At 35.2% G+C, this 21,816-nt stretch overlaps 1 protein-coding gene across 2 annotated transcripts; it reads left to right on the top strand.

The window, feature by feature from the left end:
- The first annotated feature begins 6,086 nt into the window (after positions 1 to 6,086).
- On the top strand, positions 6,087 to 20,984 carry LOC120335631 (A disintegrin and metalloproteinase with thrombospondin motifs gon-1-like). Of its 2 annotated transcripts, XM_039403171.2 has the most exons (27): positions 6,087 to 6,219; positions 7,939 to 8,053; positions 8,429 to 8,584; positions 9,873 to 10,025; positions 10,153 to 10,323; positions 10,532 to 10,687; positions 10,932 to 11,084; positions 11,637 to 11,789; positions 11,959 to 12,111; positions 12,284 to 12,436; positions 12,751 to 12,903; positions 13,179 to 13,343; positions 13,670 to 13,822; positions 13,935 to 14,087; positions 14,289 to 14,450; positions 14,644 to 14,808; positions 14,906 to 15,073; positions 15,238 to 15,552; positions 15,629 to 15,797; positions 15,884 to 16,075; positions 16,437 to 16,573; positions 16,808 to 17,024; positions 17,207 to 17,415; positions 18,993 to 19,151; positions 19,482 to 19,563; positions 19,722 to 19,856; positions 20,396 to 20,984. In XM_039403171.2, exons 3-27 carry the CDS (start codon positions 8,558 to 8,560, stop codon positions 20,620 to 20,622), a joined length of 4,080 nt encoding a protein of 1,359 aa, XP_039259105.2. In that variant the 5' UTR covers positions 6,087 to 6,219; positions 7,939 to 8,053; positions 8,429 to 8,557; the 3' UTR covers positions 20,623 to 20,984. The 2 variants fall into 2 exon arrangements, with proteins under 2 accessions (XP_039259105.2, XP_039259107.2); XM_039403173.2 differs by lacking the exons at positions 18,993 to 19,151; positions 19,482 to 19,563; positions 19,722 to 19,856; positions 20,396 to 20,984 and adding an exon at positions 17,708 to 17,970 and having other exon boundaries at positions 6,088 to 6,219; positions 7,939 to 8,584.
- The last annotated feature ends 832 nt before the right edge of the window (positions 20,985 to 21,816 follow it).

Raw genomic sequence — 21,816 nt, 5'->3', positions numbered from 1 at the left:
GGCTTAGATTCTTGTTTCCATATGTGAATATGCCATTGTCATACTATTCTTTCAGACCCCTCCTAAATGAGGTAAGTAATGTTTTTCTCTAGTAGGAGAAAGTTTGTATTCATATTTTTGTAGGAAATTCGTGCCATATAAACATCCTCACACAAAGAATTCAATGTTTAGAATAAACCTAAAATAAAATTTACTTGGTCAGTTGGATTGAGCATCTGAGTGACATCAGCTATAATAAGTTTTGGCTTGTTATGATGAATTACAGCAATGTAATGTTAGACTCTGGGCATATTATTGACCAAACATTTCATCAAATATATAACAAAATACAGCTTTTGATGATGATGTTGAATCTGGTGTTTCATATTCGTCTTTTTGTTGATGCAACAGTCTTTTTGCTGCTGATATGGTAGAAATGGAATGAACATTTTAGCCTTATGGATTCTCTTGACCTGTTTTTATTCTTGTTCTGCAGTAAGAACTATGCTCTGAAGACTGACACCTAAGTACTTCTTGATCTATCCATCTATATCTCTAAGTACTTTTTGGTGTCAATATTGCAAACTTATCAGGTTATCATATCAGTATACAGATATTATATTAATCAAGAATCCGTTTCTTACATTTCATAGCAAGTAAGAGCCCATGTTTTTCATATTTAAGCTAGCTTATTCCAGGCTATCTATTCTGTGTTTTAACGTTTTCTCACTTTATTTTACACTGCTTTTTATATTATATATAAGCAGAATGATTTAATGAATGCATTTTTTTTCTTATGATTATTATTGTCCCGATTTCATGAAAGCAATAAAGATGTAATGAAAAAAAGCAATTGTTTAAGTCACTCTGGAGCGAATATGCGTACCACTGCGTAAAAACATCTAGTATAACAAACGGCATGGACCACAGTTAAATGTCTAACCAATTTGCTCAGAACGGCATTGTTATGTATAGCTATTGAATGGGGATGGATAACATGGGTTCGACGTTTTGTAGAATAGGTTCAAGTCGACACACCTCAAACTGTTGGAACTATTCCTATACCAATCGGTGTTGCGCCATATGATTTAGGGGTTATATAAGCGTTATCCTATCCACAAGACGGAGATGACAAACCCTTTTTAATGATTAGGTCAAAATTAAAGAAAAAATTTTTGTATTGGTCTGTCATAAACGTAAATACATCGTACACACCGTGATACGAAGTAACGCGCAATCAAGAAACGAGAATATCGGTCGAAGACTTATCGATCGAAACTGCGGTTTCTATTCATCATATATGGGCTTTGCTATTCATGACTCTATAGTGACACCGCGTGTCCCATCACTAATTAATTAATAACTCGCTAATTATACGACATAATTCATCTAAAATCAATAGGCTTCTGGTCCGAGATATGATTAATGCAGATTCAACCACGCCTTCGTGAGATATCGCGTACATCTAACAGACAAATACCTATTAACATACTTACCGATCTAAAGATCGATAAGTAATGAGCATACAGATCAGTGGCGTAGCAAGACTCTCGTGGGCCCCCCGCAAAAATATTTCGTGGAAATGACCCTAAAAAATCTCGGACATGAGCTAAAACAACGGGTTTTTTTCATTCGTCAAAGAGCACAACATGTCGCTATAAAAAGGCAATGGTAACCTAAAATTTGCTGTTTATCTTGGTTACTTCAATTTTTTCATACGTTCTTCCTCTTCTGCCCTTTTTCTGCGTTTCTGTGCGCCACTGAGAGGTTTTGCTTTCGACATCATTCTGACAGCCTTCGTAATTTTGCCGGTGCGATCAAACCACAAGACGCAGAAAATCGACGACTCCCTTACTTTGTTACGTAACAAAACGATTTGAGCAGGACTAACATCAACGTTAAAAGATGTGCATTACTTGGTTTGCACTGTAGCTTTTGGTTTACTGCTCAAATTTCGAAATTCTAACCGCTTGGGCCCATTTGCGCTGTAGGCCCTCCCGCCACCGCGGGGGTGGATGCTACGCCACATAAACTGATACTTATTTATTTTACACGATATGCGCCTATGAGTCGTTTTCTTAAATTGTTGTTGTTTTTACTTCCTTGTATTCTGCTCGTTGCTGCATTTTTGTTTTGACAAAAATTTCTTTTCCCTTTAAAACAATTGGACCAATGAACTATTTGCACTATGTGGCGGTTTCACGATCGCATTTCAACGATCTAGTGGTCAGCGAAGTCGGGAGTTTTTTTGATAAGGTAGACCAGGCCCAAGGTGAAAATAAGTAAACTCGCGATATTTCGATCATTTTTGGGTTTTCTCCGACTCCGCCCCGAGGTAGACTACTAGGTACCGGTAAAATTTCAAACTACAGTCGTGACTTGTATCTCTTGGTATTTCGATTCACGTTGAGACTGGAGGCATAAATCTTTATTGTCACAATTCCTCAGGATTAGAACTCAACCGATATATCGGCCCGATCGACCCCATTGCGTGTTTGACGATATATCACATCGGCAGTAAACAGTCAAAAAACCTAAAACTGTTTGTAAAAGTTGTTCTATTTACTGTTGGTTGTGATTATTCCCAATGGATAATACACTTATGAGGTTTATTGTTTTTATAATTAAATTACGCATAAGGGGGCACCAAAGTCTTCAGTGCTTAGGGCACCAAAGGGGCATAATCCGCCCCTGATTATAACTGCAATGTATCCCATTACACTGCCCTTCATCAGAACTGCGTAGTTCGGCAAGTGCTATTTTAAATGCGCTTACTATCTGCAATCCATTTATTAGGAACTTCAGATCACAGTACAAGTAACATATCACACCCATAATTTGAATAAAGTTTCAAATTGAATTTTTGATCCCAGCTGTGATCTCTTATTCCGTATTTCTTTTGGCTAGAAGATTAATATAAATGCTTCGTTTACAATGTATTGCTCGAACTCAAAATAATTATATTTAAAACAAGTATTCGGAGCATTTCTAGAATATTCTATTTAATTCTACTAACTTCGAGTTAGCGTGCAGCAAGACTCTTAAATCAAATAGAATAGTCATCTTGTACATTTACAGCATCCTTGCGTTATACGCATACGGACCCCCTTGCGTATAAAGGCACAGAGCAAAGAACGGTAGTTACTAGTCAGTAACGCGTAACCCCAATTGATAGGCCCCTCTGGAATAATTTGTCACTGGGTATCTCATATCTTCCAAATATTTAATAACTAATGAAGAGTCGCTATTTTACCAGCGCACCAACACGGACAACACCAGCTGTCGTCAACTACCATTCTGATACGCCAATTAAACAAATCAACCCAAAATGTTTTAATTTGTAACTATGTTTAAAAACATAATATTTGGCCGTAATTTGTTCTCTGTGGCGGCTCGCTTATCGCTGCGGGCTAGGAAGAACTGTCAACATTGTCTGAAAAATATGAGTAAACATATTTTCAATGCGAAAATTAATAGAAGGATATCGGCATGTTTTAGGTGATATGATATATAAGAAAGTATAGTTATGTATCAAAGAACCTGCAATAGTTGAATTAAATGACGTAAAAATAAAATAGATTAATAAAAAAAAAATTATAGCTATCACGAATGACTACAGCGTATTTATCTGGGCGGATTTGGGATTCAAACCTATAAAGTTTTGCTAAAGTCATATATTGAAATTACCAGTTCCATAAAGAATTTGTGGCTCTGAATTGAAAGTTTTCGTAAAAATAGTTCAACATTCAGATCAGTAACCTGCAAGTCAAATCAGTTGAAGAGAAAAATTTGAAAGCCTAATGGTTTCGCGTACTTTAGTGCAGCGTGCGTGTCCGTATCACTGATTAGGTTCGCAAGCACTACGTTAATTGATTAGATGCTATCTAATTCGATCTAATCTACACGAGTTTCTGCGAATTAACCGCACTGTTGTTTGACTGGTAAATTACTACATAATTAAATAGTAAACCTCGTACCTAAGTAATCAGTAACGCACTTTGATATCATTTTATTCGTATTTGCGCCAAGGGTGCAGAATCAATAATAACCAAACTTGGACTGTGGCCTGGTGTTGATTTGCGCGTCGCACAATATCGTCAGATAGAGAGAGTATTCGAATTGGAAAAGGTATCCTTAATCAACCATAAGTGTACGCATTCTTGGGAATCTAATAAAAATGTGTTCCGCAATCGTAGTTTGGAAGTCTACGAATGCAGGTTATAGTCCCAGCACTGAATCAAACTTAGCTCCATTAATTCTGAAATAATTCGAATATTTGAATCTATTATATACAGTATATATAATTTGAAAACAATCGGTGCAATTGTTGTGAAAAATGTCGACTTCGAGAAATGTCGAACTGAAAATACTTGAAAAATCCACAAACAACTCACGCTAATTTTAGCATGTCTACACTTTGTGTCCAAATATCGATAGTAAATTTGAACTTGCGACCCTCGTGACAAGCATGACATTGCTAATTTCACATGTCGGTCTCTACTTCGGTATTCACCAAAACAGAGGAACAATAAAACCACTAAGCCTCTTTATACCTATTTTATGTTAAAAAATGTCACGTGTAAGTTCACGTCCTGCCTTTATCGTATCTGTCTCTGTGGTATTGTCGATTCATTATCCTAACTGAAAAATGAGTTAAAATTCGTTTAATAAATTCATCACGATCTAATCGAGATTTGTGCCTAAGAGCGATTGTGTGCGTTGTTATTTAGGGCGACACGTTTTTGTATTATATTACCGTAAAATTATGTTGTTGATGATAACAAATAGAATTGGTGTTTCAGCTGTGTTACATAATGTTACTAGAAGGAAGTAGATTACAGCATTATTCAATTAAATTTACCAGAATGTTCTACATATACTTCGAAAGGTAGCGTTAATGATAGTATGTCCACTGTATTGGAATGTGACTTGTACTGTACTTTTATGGGATAATAAATAGACAAGTACCGTATACTAATAGGCGCTCCCGAAGTATGTGCACCAAGATGGCGCACAACCTGAACCCTAACCTGGCACACGTACTATGCGCCATCTTGGTACACATACTTCTGGAGGACCTACTATCATACCCAGAATTGTCATCATGGTGTGCTCACCCGTGCCTCCAGAGGATATTATGGCGTTAAATTTTTATATTATAACATCCGAAGGTTCGACAGCATGACATCCGGAATCAAAATTTAGATTAGCTAATTTGTATTACCATGAAATGCTTTACATATTGCTTGTAGCCTGAAAACTAAACTGCTGGTGGAAGGTTTGGATACGAATGAATGTTAGAGTAGAAATAATTAAACAAAATGTTTTTAAACGCACTAATATTTCTATTTCTATCCCGATTGAATTATATCAGATGAATGCATCACTTCGATCATATATCGAACGTGCAGGTTTCAACATTACAGTTTTATCGGAACCTAGCACATACTGAATGTGAAACATAAAACTATAATGAAGCCTAGGCTATCAAATTATCTGTTCCGCTGTAAACAAGGCAATTTGCTAATGTGTGCCACGAAAGATCATAGGGTTGCCGACATGTACATCCGGATATATTTTTGTATTGAAAGGAATTGCTAGATACAAAAACAACCACTGGCAGCACTGGATCAATACTGTTGTATTATATCAAGGTTTTTGGACACGAAATTTATCTATGAATCGTTTTGCAAAACTCATTTTTTCAAACTTCCTCTCAGTCCCATGAGGCGCCTAACTTCACTCGAAAGTCTGCTTTTTTATTTTAATTCTTTTGAACACTTATTTATGAGAAGGGAATACTTTATTGCAAGCTGACGTCGATTGATTTCAATGCTCTCGTTAATTAAACCATGCAAAAAATTCACCTGTTTTTTTGTAATTAACTAATTACTCATTGGAGTATGTATTGCTTTTATCTTCTTATTTCATCATTTATCTCAATGTTGTTCAAGGATATTGCATTACACCCTCGTATGCCGGGGGCTATGAAACTTCATACGCACTAATAAAAGAACAAAGATTTTAGAGAAGACCCCGCAATAATATCTGCGCCATTGTAGTTAATAACCGGTGACGATGTAACAATGGAACCCAATTATCGTAACTACCGAAAATATTATCCAACAATCACCAGTATTCACACAAAACGGAATGGCGTATGTGTGTCATTGTCAGTGAGACTTTTGCGTGCTCAAGGTGAGGACGACTGGTGTCAACGATATTGCAAATAAGATAGCGGTAAGTCTTTTTAAATACTAAAAAACAAAAAATAAAGTGACTGTTTCTGTTATGAACTATAAATATCAATCATTTGTACCGTTGTGATTGCTGATAGTCAAAAAGTTCTAAAATAATCTAGCTATTTGCTCTTGCTAAAAATACTCGAATCATGCTTCACGTGCATTCATATATTCCGAACTGATATCTGATCTCTGTCTCTCAATGAATAATAAATGATACAAACAGACTGAAATCAATTAATCGTCTCGCCTTCGATCGTTTTTTTACATCTACTAATAATCATAATAAATACAGGCGTTTTCGATATTTGTAATGCTTGGTCGAAGGCTTGCAATAAACGCACAACCGGTCTGTCTTTAGCAAGCTGATATACAATCTCATACCGCGCTTGTGTCGAGGAATGTCTGGTATTTCGGCAAATTCAACCATGACAATTCAAAAAAATGAATTCGTGTCTCGGCATTGAAATATTTAGAAATTGTTTATTTATAGTTTCACCACTGTATTTATTCCCTGTAACACGCCGTATCTAGTGATTCGTAGAATGACACATTTGCATTGTAATTTAAATTTTACAATCTCACAGAATCATAGTCATTCAGTTTTTGAGACAAGTTGAGCGTACGAGAAGCGAAGTTTATTTATAGCACTAATTTATCGAGAGATTAATTAACAATAATAATTATTGTGCTATTTCAGTAATATTAATGATGAATTCTCTAACACGCCCCCGCATTGCTTCTATCGTCATCAACGAGATATGATAATTTTCTTTCGCTTTGCTGTTGACGGCTGGCGACATAAAGTAAAGATAGTTATTTAATCTAGTGATATTGAGTTACACAGACAAAATTGTGCAGAAACAGTATCATACTATAGCATACCGAGTAGAAGCAGTACCGAGTATTTATCGCTCTGTTTTCAATAAAAGTGGGACGCGCATATGCAGTTTCTCGGTTTCGTATCAAAATCAGTATATTATCTAATAATGAAGTACCGCTAAATGAAATGTAACTCATCAATAAAGTGATGTTGTCGATTATCTGCAACGTAATGACTGCCAATAACCCGAGTTCGTATCGTATCCTACTAATATAGTAAGCGCCACTGCGTTGCGAGAAAACTCGCGGTAGATTGAGAAATGATAAGAGAGTGATTTGCTCAATAACGAGATTGTTTGCCGAGTTTATGAATATGTCTCATTTAATGTATGATTATTTGTTAGAAAAGAAAGTATGACTTTCATGGCAAATGGTACCCAAATATGATACGAATTACGACATATAGATTAACTTAATTTTATATTATACCCAGATCAAAATTGACTATAAAATGTCGTTTTTTGTCTACAAATCAACTCTTAAAAGTTGTCCTGCTTATTCATTAAGCTAAATGAGCCTAATTGTTATAATCTAAAATACTACCAAAAGTAATCCCAATTTCGTGCGTGAATTAAATAATATTTTTTGAATTAATTGTTACACATGAAATATTCAGCCATTTGAAATGAGTTTTTATCAAATAAAGAAGACGCTATAGTCCTACTGTCGAGAACAGTTGGCCTTGGAGCTGATCATCGTTATTCTGTTAGGCTTTCGCCCTTGAGATATCAGCGTACAGTAGGATACTCAAAATATTTTTGTGTCAGCAGTTTTGTGGCATATTGTTTAATTTGAATAATACTTTAGTAATTATGTGTTTTCATATTATTTATAGATGTTGCAAGATTACAAGGAGACATAAATGTCACTTTATAAATCAATGAATAATATCGACTCAGAGTTATAAAAAAGGTGGTAAGCAAAAAGCATAATATAAATATAATGTCCAGGTGGGTGAACCTACTTATCAATATTATTAGCTTTAAATGATTTTATAACGTTTATTTTACAGGATGTTTTTGCGTATTATATATATTTTCTAACCAAGCTTAAAACTTTTTCCAGGTTTTAATTTTTTTCATAATTGTTATATTTTGATCAAATTTTGTATTTCAGGTATAACATAACTTTTTCTGTTTTTCAGGATAAATTCATTTTTTACTTTTCAGGGCACTAACAATTTTTCTTCTAACCAATATTTTTTTTTCTACCTAAAAATATGCCGAGCACCATTTATTGTTTGTTAAAATTATTACTTTTCGTTTATTATGTATAGTCATTAATTTCCTCTATAAATACAATAATCTAATTATAAATCATCATAGGCTTGTGAACAACAGTTGGAATTCCAGCCCTGGCAGCCATGGGGAGAATGTTCTGTAACATGCGGGGGAGGAGAGTCTGTTCGTCGTCGAGTGTGCAAACAAGGACAAAATCAATGTACAGGAGTGGCAATGGAAACGAGAATATGTGCTTCACAAGTATGGATTGATATTTTTATTCATTGCTACTACGTTTGTAATTGAGACAGGTTCAAATTCCGGCTGATCCAAATTATTCCCCAACCAATTCGATTAGATAAATTGCTAAGTGAATGCAAAATAGTAATTGAGTTGAAAGAGATAATAATACCTAATAAAGCAATGCAAAACAATTTACATCTTCCTAAACAAACACAAGAATATCGGAGCTACAATTTACTCTTAAAACAGAATTGTTGATGTCATAAATATATTTGATATTTTATCCGACGTTTTACATTTCGCTTTTGATCTGACCTCTTCATTGCACTTAAAATATCCTATTTTCCTACTTCAATATTTATTTGATGTAATAATATGAATAATTGTGTGATATTATTGGAAATGATTGTGAAATTCCCATACTCTTTTGCGATTGGCATCGGGATTCTGAATCAAAATATTCTCCTTTTTCCTTTTGTCGATTCCCTCATTAGTATTAGTCAAGTAAGAAAATATTGATCAAACAAGTAAAATACGGTGTCTTTTTCTAATTTTCTCAAACATATTTTAATTAGCTTTGTCCGGTCTGGGCCAATTGGGGAATGTGGGGAAGATGCACCGCGTCATGCGGATATGGAGTTGTATTACGACAAAGGAAATGTGTCAGTGCCTACAATCCGACCATTACTGCAAATGGTTGCTCAGACTCTCAATTTGTCCAATGGGCCAGGTGCCACGCTGGAGTGAGTCTTGTACAATTGGGGGCATGTTCACCTCATGATCATGATGTCATCATGAAAAAAAAAATATATATATTCATAAGCCATAACAAAATGCTATAACTAATACATGCATGTGATCAACACCTAACTCTTTGCTCTCAATGCTGTTCATATTCTTTATCATTGGCGCCACAAATAATATTTTTATCAGCTTGGTAGATTATTACTGCATTTATTCTATCGGCTGCTGTAGCGTATAACCATGCAATTGCCTAAGTGCTTCATATGTTCGTCACGAATGAAAACGACAGAAAAACCGACTTTTATATCTCGATGCTTTTTACTTCAACAAGTGCCTTGTTTGCAGCTTGTATCTAAAGTTTGATTCTCTGTTGGTCTCGTATCTGACGGCATTAGTTTCATTAATATACAAGAATATTTAAACCTTCACAAGCATTTTTCATACCAACACAAAACTATACAACATTTCGATATCCTTTAATTGCTTTTCATTCGCCATGTATATTGCATCTTTTTAAATTTTTAACTTGTTCAGTATTATAACAATTATTTCAAATTTACAGAAATGCCCAGATTGGTCTGAGTGGTCAGACTGGTCAGAATGTAGTGTGTCCTGTGGTGACGGACAACAATCACGAGATCGCAGATGTGTGAACGGAATGACTGATAAAGATTGTGAAGGGGCACCTAAAGAATTGAGGAATTGCTCAATGAAAGTAGGTTTCTCTCTCAGATACGCAAAATCAGTTTAATTTTTATATTTTGTTTGTTCGTGACTAGGATACGTTGTTCTAGTTATATATAAACAGAAATTCAATAGTCATGTATACTTGATTGTTTTAGAATTGTGAAATTTTCTGGACTGAATGGGGAGCATGGTCGCAATGTAGTGTTAGTTGTGGTGGGGGAATAACGATCAGATCAAGAACGTGCGGTGAAGATGATCATGGTGATGATGACCACGAAGATGGATGTATGGGTGATGAAACAGAAACATTGCCATGCAAATCAGAAGTAAACTTATATTTTACCTCATTATTATGAACGATAAATATACGTTTAGTTGGATAATAGGTGACATTGAATAAAATTTTGTGATTGTTAGATCAAACATGTCAAAAACAATACTGGTTTATCCATGTTTATTTGAGAAGGAGCTACTGAACGTAGTATAGTTGTAACATGAACATCTATGCATTGTAATATATCAACTTATGTTCAGGCATGTCCAAAATGGTCAGAGTGGTCATTGTGGTCAGATTGTGACGTCACATGTGGAGACGGTAACCGAGCAAGAAGTAGAATATGTGAACATGGGGGAACTGCTGGAATTGATTGCATTGGTTCAGCGGTTGATTTCGAAGCATGCTTCCAAAAAGTAAGTCCGATTATTTGCTTGTTTTCATTGATTATTATAAAAGTAATTCGAGGATTTATTTTAGGTTTTTTCAATAATTACAACACTTTCTAAAATTCACTCACTCTAAATAAATACTTTCTATTCGCAAATCTTTGTCTGATTCATATCTCATCACACTCCCACGTAACAACATTTATTGGATGGGCTTATGCGTGTAAAAAGGAAACTGATTTTAAAACCAATTTTGCCCTTTTTATTGCAGTGTACCGTCTCATGGAATGAATGGGGTGAATGGTCTTTATGTGACGTCACGTGTGGTGGGGGAGAAATGCTTCGCTTCAGAACTTGCAACGGTGGTACTGCCGGCGTTGAGTGTGAGGGCGACCCAGTGGAAAATCAAGTTTGCAACATTTTGGTAAGCAAACTAAATGTGTTTTATAATATATATTCACAATGCACTCATGCAAAGGCTGATCTAGTTACGATTCAATATATCGCTCCATATCAAACCATACCAAAATCTCTTGATTTGAATTAACACAATCCCGAGCTTTGTAAACTAATATTTTGTAAAACGGAGCAACGATTTCGTAACACACATTGTTTCGCCATGCAATGCATACCAAGCCAACGGCTTTATATACAGTATACGAGAAGATTTACGTCACAGATAATACCGGTAAGGTGCACCGGTGAGTAGAGGCGAGAAAGGCACGCGCTTCCACCGTATCATCATGAAAAGTTATTTATGAATGTAATAATAATTGCGTAATACGATGCAGCATACAGCTGAACCATTGAGTGCTCAATTGCTCATCATGAGAACGACGTCACCTAGATAACTACAATCAAGTTGGCGTAGTGTTTGCATGATGATTAAAGTGAGAATCTGCGAAGTCCATTCTCGAATGAATCAAAAAGATAACTGTACCAAAAGTGTTAAATAAGTCACAAAATTATTTCACAGAAATGTCCAACTTGGACCGAATATGGCGATTGGTCGGAGTGCAGTGCCTCTTGTGGAGCAGGAGAGAGAATCCGCGTGAGAGATTGCAATGGCGGTATTGCTGGAGTTGACTGTGAAGGTGAATCATTAGATGGTGAAGATTGTACAATAAAGGTATGTACATTTCATTAATTTACCAGCACCCTCACATTTGCAGATAGTTTTTAATAGGAGGAGCATGAAATTTCCAACACTCGTACGCCTGAAACAATTGATTTTTTCATTTTATCACCACAACTAAAAAATAATTTTATTTTTCACTAAGTAAGTTTTATTTTTATAGGAATGCGCTTCTTGGACCGAGTATGGCGATTGGTCGGAATGCAGTGCCTCTTGCGGAGCAGGAGAACGAATCCGCTTGAGAGATTGCAGTGGGGGTATTGCTGGAGTTGACTGTGAAGGTGAATCATTAGAAGGTGAAGATTGTACAATAAAGGTATGTAAATTTCTTTAATATATCACCACACTTACATTTGCACATTCTTTTTGATAGAAAGAGCATGAAATCCCCAACACTGGTATGCCTAAAACCATTGATTTTTTCATCTTTTCACCACAACTAAAATTATTCCTTCTCACTATTCACTGGGTAAGTTTTATTTTTACAGAAATGTGCTTTTTGGACCCAGTATGGTGATTGGTCAGAATGCAGCGCTTCTTGTGGCGAAGGCGAGCAGATTCGAATAAGAATGTGCACAAACGGAGAGGGTGGTGTCGATTGTGTTGGTGACGATATGCAGACCCAAATATGTAACATACGGGTGAGTAGCTGGCCTTGACTTGAAGTTTGCCAAAAAGTAAACAACTAACAACATGCTGAAGTCGTTCTTGTGTAAAATTATACGGATGTAGCATCACAATTCTTAATTCCAAATTACTGAAATCGTATTTATAAAATTATTTACATCTGCGTTCCATTATGCTCTTGATTATTAAGCCGAATTAGAACTTAACAGAATTATGTACCAAATTCGGCTCTCAAACTATAATGAGTTCTTAGACAGACACAAGTTTAAATGTTGAATATTCATTTTACTATTCAGTCTTACAAATACAAAATATTTGATTGTCACAGGAATGCATCACATGGACACAATGGGGAGAATGGTCTGATTGTAGCTCTACCTGTGGAGATGGAGAGGCAATAAGAGTTCGTACATGTACTGATGGCATAGCTGGTGTTGACTGTGTTGGCGATGCCATGGAAACCAAAAACTGCAACGAAAGGGTTAGTAGACTTAAGTAGCCTATTGTTGATTGAGCAAATTTACAATTGTTTGGCGTTTGCAATCATATGTATGCCTAGTTTAGTGTTATTTTGTTTGCAGATATGATACTGGCTAGAATCAAATTATTTGGGTATCTGATTTTTCTTTGGACAAATTTTTGACTAACGATTAGATTGATTTGCGATTTATCTATCTACTATTCTCAAATTTCCATCTTCGGTTCTGCCGATACAATAGCTAGTTTAATATTATCATTCCTGAATAATATTTTTAGAAATGCATTTTTGCCGTCATTTCTTGGGCAAATTGGATGCAATGGTCAGACTGTGATGCAACATGTGGCTTTGCAGAAAGAGTGAGGTTGCGATCATGCGAAGGCGGAAAACCTGGACTTGACTGTGCTGGAGAAGATGTTGATTCGGAACAATGTGCTTTATTGGTATGATTTCAAAACTCATCTACCTCGCAGTCGAATGGGACGATATTCAAAAAAAAAACTAAATAGGTGCAACGTATCAGCCAACCGCGTAGCAACTAATTTTCTTAGACATTCAATCATTTTAACTTGCACAATTGCCTAAAACAATCAACAATTTCAATTTTAAACGAGTTACAAAACAAACCATTGGAAAACCTGTTTTCATTTTCTATATTATTTTTTTTATCTTGCCAATTATTCTACCTTCCATTCCCAACTATTACGGATCATTTTTGGGTTTTTAATATATCCGCTTCTCTTTATTTGCAAATTTCTTTTTCTCGCAGGCTTGTCCGTTCTGGGACGAATGGACCACGTGGTCCGAATGCAGTGCTACATGTGGCAACGGGGATCGATCTAGAGAACGTGAATGTTTGAATGGAGATGTAGGAGTAGATTGTTTTGGATCTGATTTTGAAACTGAATCCTGTAACAACGGGGTAAGTGATTACACTTTTATTACCAAAAAAATAATGCTAATCAACAATACAATAATTTTAATTCAATTATGTTTTAACAATAATGGTGGTAAATATTTTTCTTCTCATTTAGGAATGTTCTCGATGGGGAGAATACACACCCTGGTCTGTATGCAGTGTAACGTGCGGTACTGGTGTAGTCATGAGGACGAGGCTATGTGTTCGCGGTAGCACTGGAGATGATTGTATCGGAGATCCGCAAGAAATACAATCATGTGAAAAAGAGGTAATAGAATAATTGATTTATTTTATAACAGACAATGTGGTATCCACAAAAGTAAAATTATAATAAAATGGTACTGTTTACGCAATTTCTCTGACGGCCAAGCACTGTCAATGGAATTTAAAAACTTCGTTAGCACTTATCTTTAAAACAAAAATCATGGGAAACATATCTCTCTATTAATATTATATTATGCTATTGCAGATGTGTGAGACTGGAGAGTGGGGACCATGGCAACAGTGGTCTATATGTTCGGCTACGTGCGGTGGTGGAGAAAGAAACAGATTCAGAGTTTGCGTAGGAGGAATGGCTGGATCTGGCGGGTGTCCAGGACCTGATTCAGAAATCGGAATATGTGGAGAATCTGTAAGTATAGTTTATTAACTTTATTCTTATTTTACGTGTACAACATTATACGCATTTTTTTATTATTTTCAAATGATTTCCAATAACAGAGACCGTAATTTATATAAACCATAGTTGACTCGTTTTTCGCGTTTTTTCCTAAAAGACTTTATTCAAACAAGCACTGTTAACCAATACTGTTTGTAACATTTAGGAATTTGATGATTGTCCCAAATGGAGTAGTTGGTCAACATGGTCTGAATGCAACAGTACCTGCGGCGGGGGACAAAAAAGGCATACAAGAATATGCATCAATGGAGATGTAGGAGAAGGATGTGGCGATGGACCTACTTCCGAAGAAATGGATTGTAATTCACAGGTACAGTCTTGGTATTTTTCCTTTAAGTAATATTCAAGAACATATTTCACAGGAAAGTTGAAGCGGTCATTCTTACATTATTTTTTTTCATTTCTAGCAATGTCCCATCTGGGGAGTTTGGACATCATGGAGTGGATGCAGTAAATCATGTGATGGTGGCTTGAGAGAAAGATCACGTGAATGTATCAACGGATTTCCCGGCGACATAGGATGTGATGAAACTGACGGTGTCGGGGAGTTTGCTAATCAAATCTGCAATCCACAGGTATACGAACTGTCTCAAATTAGAATTGTGATTTCCAGCAAATTTAAAATAAATTATCTATACGCTGTCATTAATTGTTACCCTATTTTGGAGCTCAATTCATAAATAAATTACAGTTTTATTTTTCATCTTTGATATTTTTTCTATTCGTTTTGCTACTCCAGGTCTGTCCAAGATTTGGTCCCTGGAGTGCATGGAGTGCTTGCAATGGCACATGTGGCGAGCCCGGTATTCGAATCCACACAAGAGAGTGCGTTGGAGGAGAAGTTGGTCAGCTAGGATGCGAGGGGCCAGTCAGCGAAGACCAAGATTGCGAAGGCTCACCATGTCCATTCTGGTCACCTTGGGACGGATGGGGCAGCTGCACAAAACCTTGCGGTGCTGGAGTGAGATCGCGTGGAAGACTTTGTGTTCACGGCAATCCAGGTGAATCTGGCTGCCAAGGTCCGGATAGTCAGACTGAAGTTTGTAATCAAGAAGTAAGAGCTTGAAATACATTTAGTTGATATACAAAATTTAAACCAAACAAAAATATACAATTGTTTTATTATTTAGACTTGTTCCTACTGGTCGAAATGGGGTGAGTGGGGAGCATGCTCAAGAACTTGCGGGGAAGCAGAAAGATTTAGAATTCGACTCTGCATCAATGGAGAAATCGGAGAAGCTGGATGTGACATAGGAAGTTCGACAGAAGTTGCGGACTGTCCTTTCATTGATTGCAACGGTAATATCAATATTACTTTATAAGATAATCATAATATATAGTAATATAGCAATCATATCAGACATTTACTTTATGTTTTTCTACAGCTTGTACTCCCAACCTGGAATTACAAGGTATAAGCAACGGTTTCGTGGCGTGTACTCTCAGTACCCAGATTGGATCTATCTGCACATTCTCATGTGAAGATAATTACCAATTAGTTGGAATTGATAGCTCAACATGCGAAGAAAAATCTCAGAACGTTGCAGAGTGGTCGGTTGGACCACCCACTTGTACAGGTAAGAATGTTGTATAGTTGGATATTATATTTTTTCTGTCCATTTAGATTTAGTGAGATTGAGTTATGATTGTGTATTTTATTAAAAATGCGTAGTAGCAATTTCATAATAATTTAAACTTATAAAATATTTGGAAATATTGGCAATACTCTTCATTCTCCATATTATGCTATCAAACGTTACTCTCAAAGAATTCACTTCATTACCACAGCACATACTGTTTCACTTTCGCTTTTATGCCTTGGCCTATATAGTATAAATAGTTTGGTGTAATTTAAAACACATCAAACATTTATCCAATGACCATTCGATGAATGTTTTCTAGAATTTGCTGATTTATCTTCTTTTTTTTTTATTTCAGAACGTTGCAGTGATGAAACGGATATTGTTTTCGTTATCGATAGTTCTTCCAGTATTAAAGAACAGAATTTCAAAGTAATTAGAAGTTTCATTAAACAAGTTGTCAGAAGATTCCGAATCGGACAAAACGCAGCTTTGGTAAGACTTTAACTTCTTAAAATTTCATACACTTGTTAACTCAATATAAAATAATAAGCCCTAACTAAAAGCAAAGATACTTACAAAAGGAAGCGAATACCAACGCAATAAAAGCTAGGCTTACGTTTATACCTTAATATTTTATTATCAATTACTATGATATACGTTCTGCTTTGAATATTTACAATGTCAAAATAATTAAAAGTAATACTTTATTGTGTTTGTCAACATCAGGTCGGCGCGCTGAGATACAATAAAGAAGTTTCCAAACTTTGGGATCTGAATTCGTATAGAACATTGGATGAGGTGTTGAATGCGATTGATAATATTCCTTATGATGGATCCGGCACAATGACTGGACAAGCCATCCAATATGCTCACGATCACATGTTCAAAGCTGAAGCTGGCAGACGACCTGGAGTTCCTAAAGTGGTTGTTGTCATTACTGATGGTAAGTCAGTATCTAATTTATATACATTTATAATGTACCAGGGTTTAAATTGTTCGACCTCTTTCTCAGTTCTTCATTTTTCTGCCATGCCCAAAAATTCAAACATGGTCTATTTTTTCTCAGTATTTTTGGTATTTTTGGTTAGTATAGTAAAACAAATGTACCTTTCCCTTTATTCTCAGGTGTTTCATTTGATGATGTAAGCCAGTCGTCCACTTTGCTGAAAAGCGAAGGTGCACTCATTGTTGCAGTGGGCATTGGCAATGTGAATATTGATGAAATAAACGATATTGCTTCCGATCCTGATCGACATTTTGCAACCACTGTTTCCGATTTCGATTCCCTGCCTAAAGTTGTCTCTACTATCGCGGATCAAGTCAAATTATGTCAGGTATGAAAACAAAACTCTTATATATATATACAGATATACAACTAAAAATACATAATAAAAGAGTTAAGTGGGTCCAAATTAGATATATTAAACAAATATATGGTAATTCAAAGGAATTACGAGAAAATTGTCGCCAAAATTTTGAGTTTTAGAGTCTTTCCTAATGAAGTGTTGTCATTACAAAATGGTTGAATAGTGAACACATAAAATAATGTTCAACTTTTGCTTCTTTTATATAAAAGATGTTGGTTGAAATATTTTGAAATGCTGCAGCTTTTTTTAATCTGAGCAGAAACCAAAGCCAAGAATTGTGTGGTGAACACGGAGAGAGATAAACGTCGTACTCTCAAAAAAATACATGACAACGTTCACATCATCATCTGACGTTAGGTCATGCATGGTTGACTTGTCGATCACGTCATCATATCATATGAGATCACGCTTACAGAAGAGTTGTCTGAAGCAATCAAATAAATGCATGTCATGAACACTTTCATATGCATCCAAAACTGTGCAATATTTTTCATTCCTTGTACTCACACAACTAACCCATTCCATAGTTTTATATAAAATTCAATTTTTATTTCATTATTCTACTAACAACAATACTAACAGAAGGTGAATTTTGAAATATAAAATTTAATTTCCTGTGTTGTTCATTCATTCATGCTCACGACGAGTAAGGGAGTCTAATGATCACCAGTTTCCATCTAACATGTCAAGGTTACATTTGAGAGAAGCAGTATGATTGGTTTAACGACTATAGATATCAAAGAAGTGGGCGGTTTGATCCCACTAAATACGAATTCCAGTTATTTTTATCACATATTAATTATGCCAGATACCAGTATACGAGACATAACTACTACAAAAAATGCTTTGTATACGATTCGTTGTCAGTCTAAAATGTAGTTCCACAACAAGGGTTAAAAAATTATTGATTCGGACATATAATGAAGTGAAATATTCGAGCAAATAATAAAATGAAAATATTTACAATGATCAAAATTTACCGCCCATTCTAACTGCAAAGGCAGATGAAACAATATCAATACAGTGAAAATGAACAATAAAATATAACTATAAAAAAGGGTGTGTCTCAAGATTTTCTCCTCAGCACTTCCGTAGTAAAGGAATATGGACAATTTAAACAGAAATTAGCAGTCTTGTTTAACTCATCTTCATTCGCGGGAACTAAATGCTGTTCACTAAATAAAAGAAGGTATATAAAATGTTACACAACAAATTCAAGCATACTTTTGTGATGAATAAGTCAAATGTATACCTATTATAATCTACGACAGACAGTCATACTACAAAAGCTGTTGTACAAATTTTTGATATTATTCACAACAATGCAAATAAATTCAATGTTGCATGGTTTTAATGCATTACAAAAAGTCTATTTCATAACGCGGGATATGACACAACTAAATCTTGCCATAGTTTAGAGACTTCGAGGTGGTCTATTTATGCGCCACGAACGACTAAAAATAGAAAGACTTGAAGTTTAGAGATATTTAGCTCGATGACGTACGCTAAAACACTTGAAAATCTTTACATCTTTCATATTACAGCCGATTGAAATTCCATTGAATTGCCCTCCTCAAGCGCTCATTGATCTTGTGTTCATCGTCGATAGCTCCAGCAGCATCGGATTACAAAATTTCGAGACTATCAGAAAGTTCATCAAAGATATTATTATTGAGTTCAATGTTGGTTATGACTCGGCCATGGTAAGTTCAATATATTATTACACGTAACCGTATAAAGCGAAACTTCTAGTTTTACTGATAACGATATATGGGAGAAAGAGAATATTTTAACCATTCTTTAGATACATGTGCCGACGAATGATATGATTATGACAAGCCTAAATAGTTTAATATGACAAACGAAAAAACATCTAAGTTAACACGAAGATATATTTCATCAGTTTCCAGCTGTGTTTCGTTCAGTAACAATTTTGTTTTCAAATAATTTTTATCCCCTAGTGCGTAAATTTTTATCTAATGTATGCTTTTCGATTAAATATTATATTTATAAATTGATAATTTTTCTTTAAGTTCGGACTCATCATGTTTAACCGTGATGTGAATGAAGTTTTCCAGCTCCAGGATTACGACGAAAAGTCCGAAGTAATTGAAGGTACGTGGTTTTTTGAGACACCTAATATTAAACTGTATCCTAACTGAATACTTTCTTTATTACCTCTAGCTAATTAGACAAGCATTCATCAGCTAAAATATTTGTTATTTGCCCCTTTGTTTGCACTATTATAAATATATTTCCTATTCTAATTTCAGCTATCGATGGATTGCCGTATAGTGGTTCCGGTACAAGAACAGGCAAAGCGCTGATGTATGCTGCTGCGAATTCCTTCCTTGAATCTGCTGGAGGGCGCCCCGGAATTCCAAAAGTATCGATTGTGATCACTGACGGTAAGATAGTCAATTCTTCCGTAGGACTGGAATACTATATCGAAAAATTGATTTGATTTTACTTCAATTGACCCAGAACTGAATGAGAACTTATCATGTTTTTACAGTATTTTTTGAAAGTGTTTTTGTGAAAAAATTCCAGCTATAGTAACAAAATAGATATAAATCGAGGAATAAAATAAACATCAAATTTCTTGTTTTTCAATTTGGGTTTCAAATTGGAATGGATTGGACAAAACATATTAAACAATTCTGGTTATTGAAATTTATAAAATTGTTTGGGACGTAACGTGCATACCGTGTGTTCATATTAGCTTCCTCAGTTGTTATCGTAGTACAGGTGGAAGGTACGTCATGCTATATGGCAATCAGACATTGATATATATTATATTTTATTTATTTATTCAATGTTAAAATTCGTCTTAGGCGAACGTAGTTTCTGTATGAATAGGATTCGTTATAGGATTTATTATTTCATTTCGGCCAATACCATTCCATAATAGGCTAAAAAACTAATTTACTTTAAATCTATTTTTTAGGAAAATCTCAAGACGATGTTCAGAGTGGTGCAGTCCAGTTGAAGCAGAAAGCAAATGTAATTGTGATCGGTATAGAAGGGGCAGTGAAAACTGAATTAAACCAGATTGCTTCATACTCATCCAACGTCTTTACTACGCGATTTGAAACTCTGGGAGAAGTGATGGATCAACTCAAAATGGCAGTCTGTTTCGCCAGTCGTGCTGGGATGATGGTTGTAGAAGAATGATTTGAACATAATTTATACAAAAAATATTGTTTTGGTCATGTTTGATCACGAAAACTATAAGATTATATTCTATTGCATGGAAATGGCGAAATTCATCTTAATTTTCAAGCATTTTATTCGTGCTGACTGATGCATCATTTAATTTTATTCGCTACAACTAACTATATCATTTTTGTATATCTAGATTTTTAAATCAGTAATTAGGGATAGTAAAAATCGTGATTTTTTCATCATTTAAAATTTTCTTTTTCATGTTTTCAATCATTGCTAAATTTCATTTAATATTTACATCCACTCTATAGCATTATATTAACATTGTAATATAAATCGTCTTAAAATACAAAATAAAGGATATTCTAAAATGCCGTTTTCGAATGTTAGAACATCCAATGGCGCTATAGATTATCTACATTTTCAAGTTTTGATTAACACCGATCAACACAGTTTATCTGTACCTATTGTTGATTGGTGTCAAGTACAGATTCACGAATTCTGTACGATAATAGGATAAAGCTGAAAAAACTTTCCGAACAGTTTTTTTCAAACAATTACTATAATACAGGAGGCGGGGAATTGGAGAAATATTGTTCGGGAAGTAGTAATTGAGTAACTTGAGTTACAAAAAAGTAAAATAAGACATTATTGAAATATAAAGTGAGTGTTTGCTAAGCCTAATAAAATTAAAATGTTTTTGCCAGCAGTTACTCTATTGCAGTCTATAGCCGTGCTTCATTTTCTCCTATAGCGAGAATTAGTTAAATGAAACTCAAGTCGACTTCGTGATAGCGGCCAATGCCCCCACTCTTATCACTGCTACTTCTTTTCTGCATGATTTTTATTTATCACAATGTGATTAATTCACAAAATATGACTATAGGAGCATTTGACAGCGTCAAATAACGAAGTGGCTTGGCGGAGCAGTTAGTAAAGCGAGATACGCTCGTCTGATACGGGCAAGCTTAACGACGAAGATGAAAAACACCTCTCACGAAGTCGAAGGTCTTTCATGTTCAATAGCAAACCCATTTGTGCCCATCTTCAATATTTACAATCAATGAAAGTCGGCCTCTGTAATGCTTTACAGTCCGATTTGTTTCTACTTGTCATAACAGCAGAATTTACTTTGAATTTTGAAGATTTAATCGACGATAATAGGTGGTGTATGAATGAGATATAGGGGAAGAGGTGCTTACG

Source organism: Styela clava, chromosome 2 (genome assembly GCF_964204865.1).
Source record: "Styela clava chromosome 2, kaStyClav1.hap1.2, whole genome shotgun sequence".
In the NCBI taxonomy this organism is placed as follows: Eukaryota; Metazoa; Chordata; class Ascidiacea; order Stolidobranchia; family Styelidae; genus Styela; species Styela clava.
This window is presented reverse-complemented; position numbering and strand designations above follow the sequence as displayed.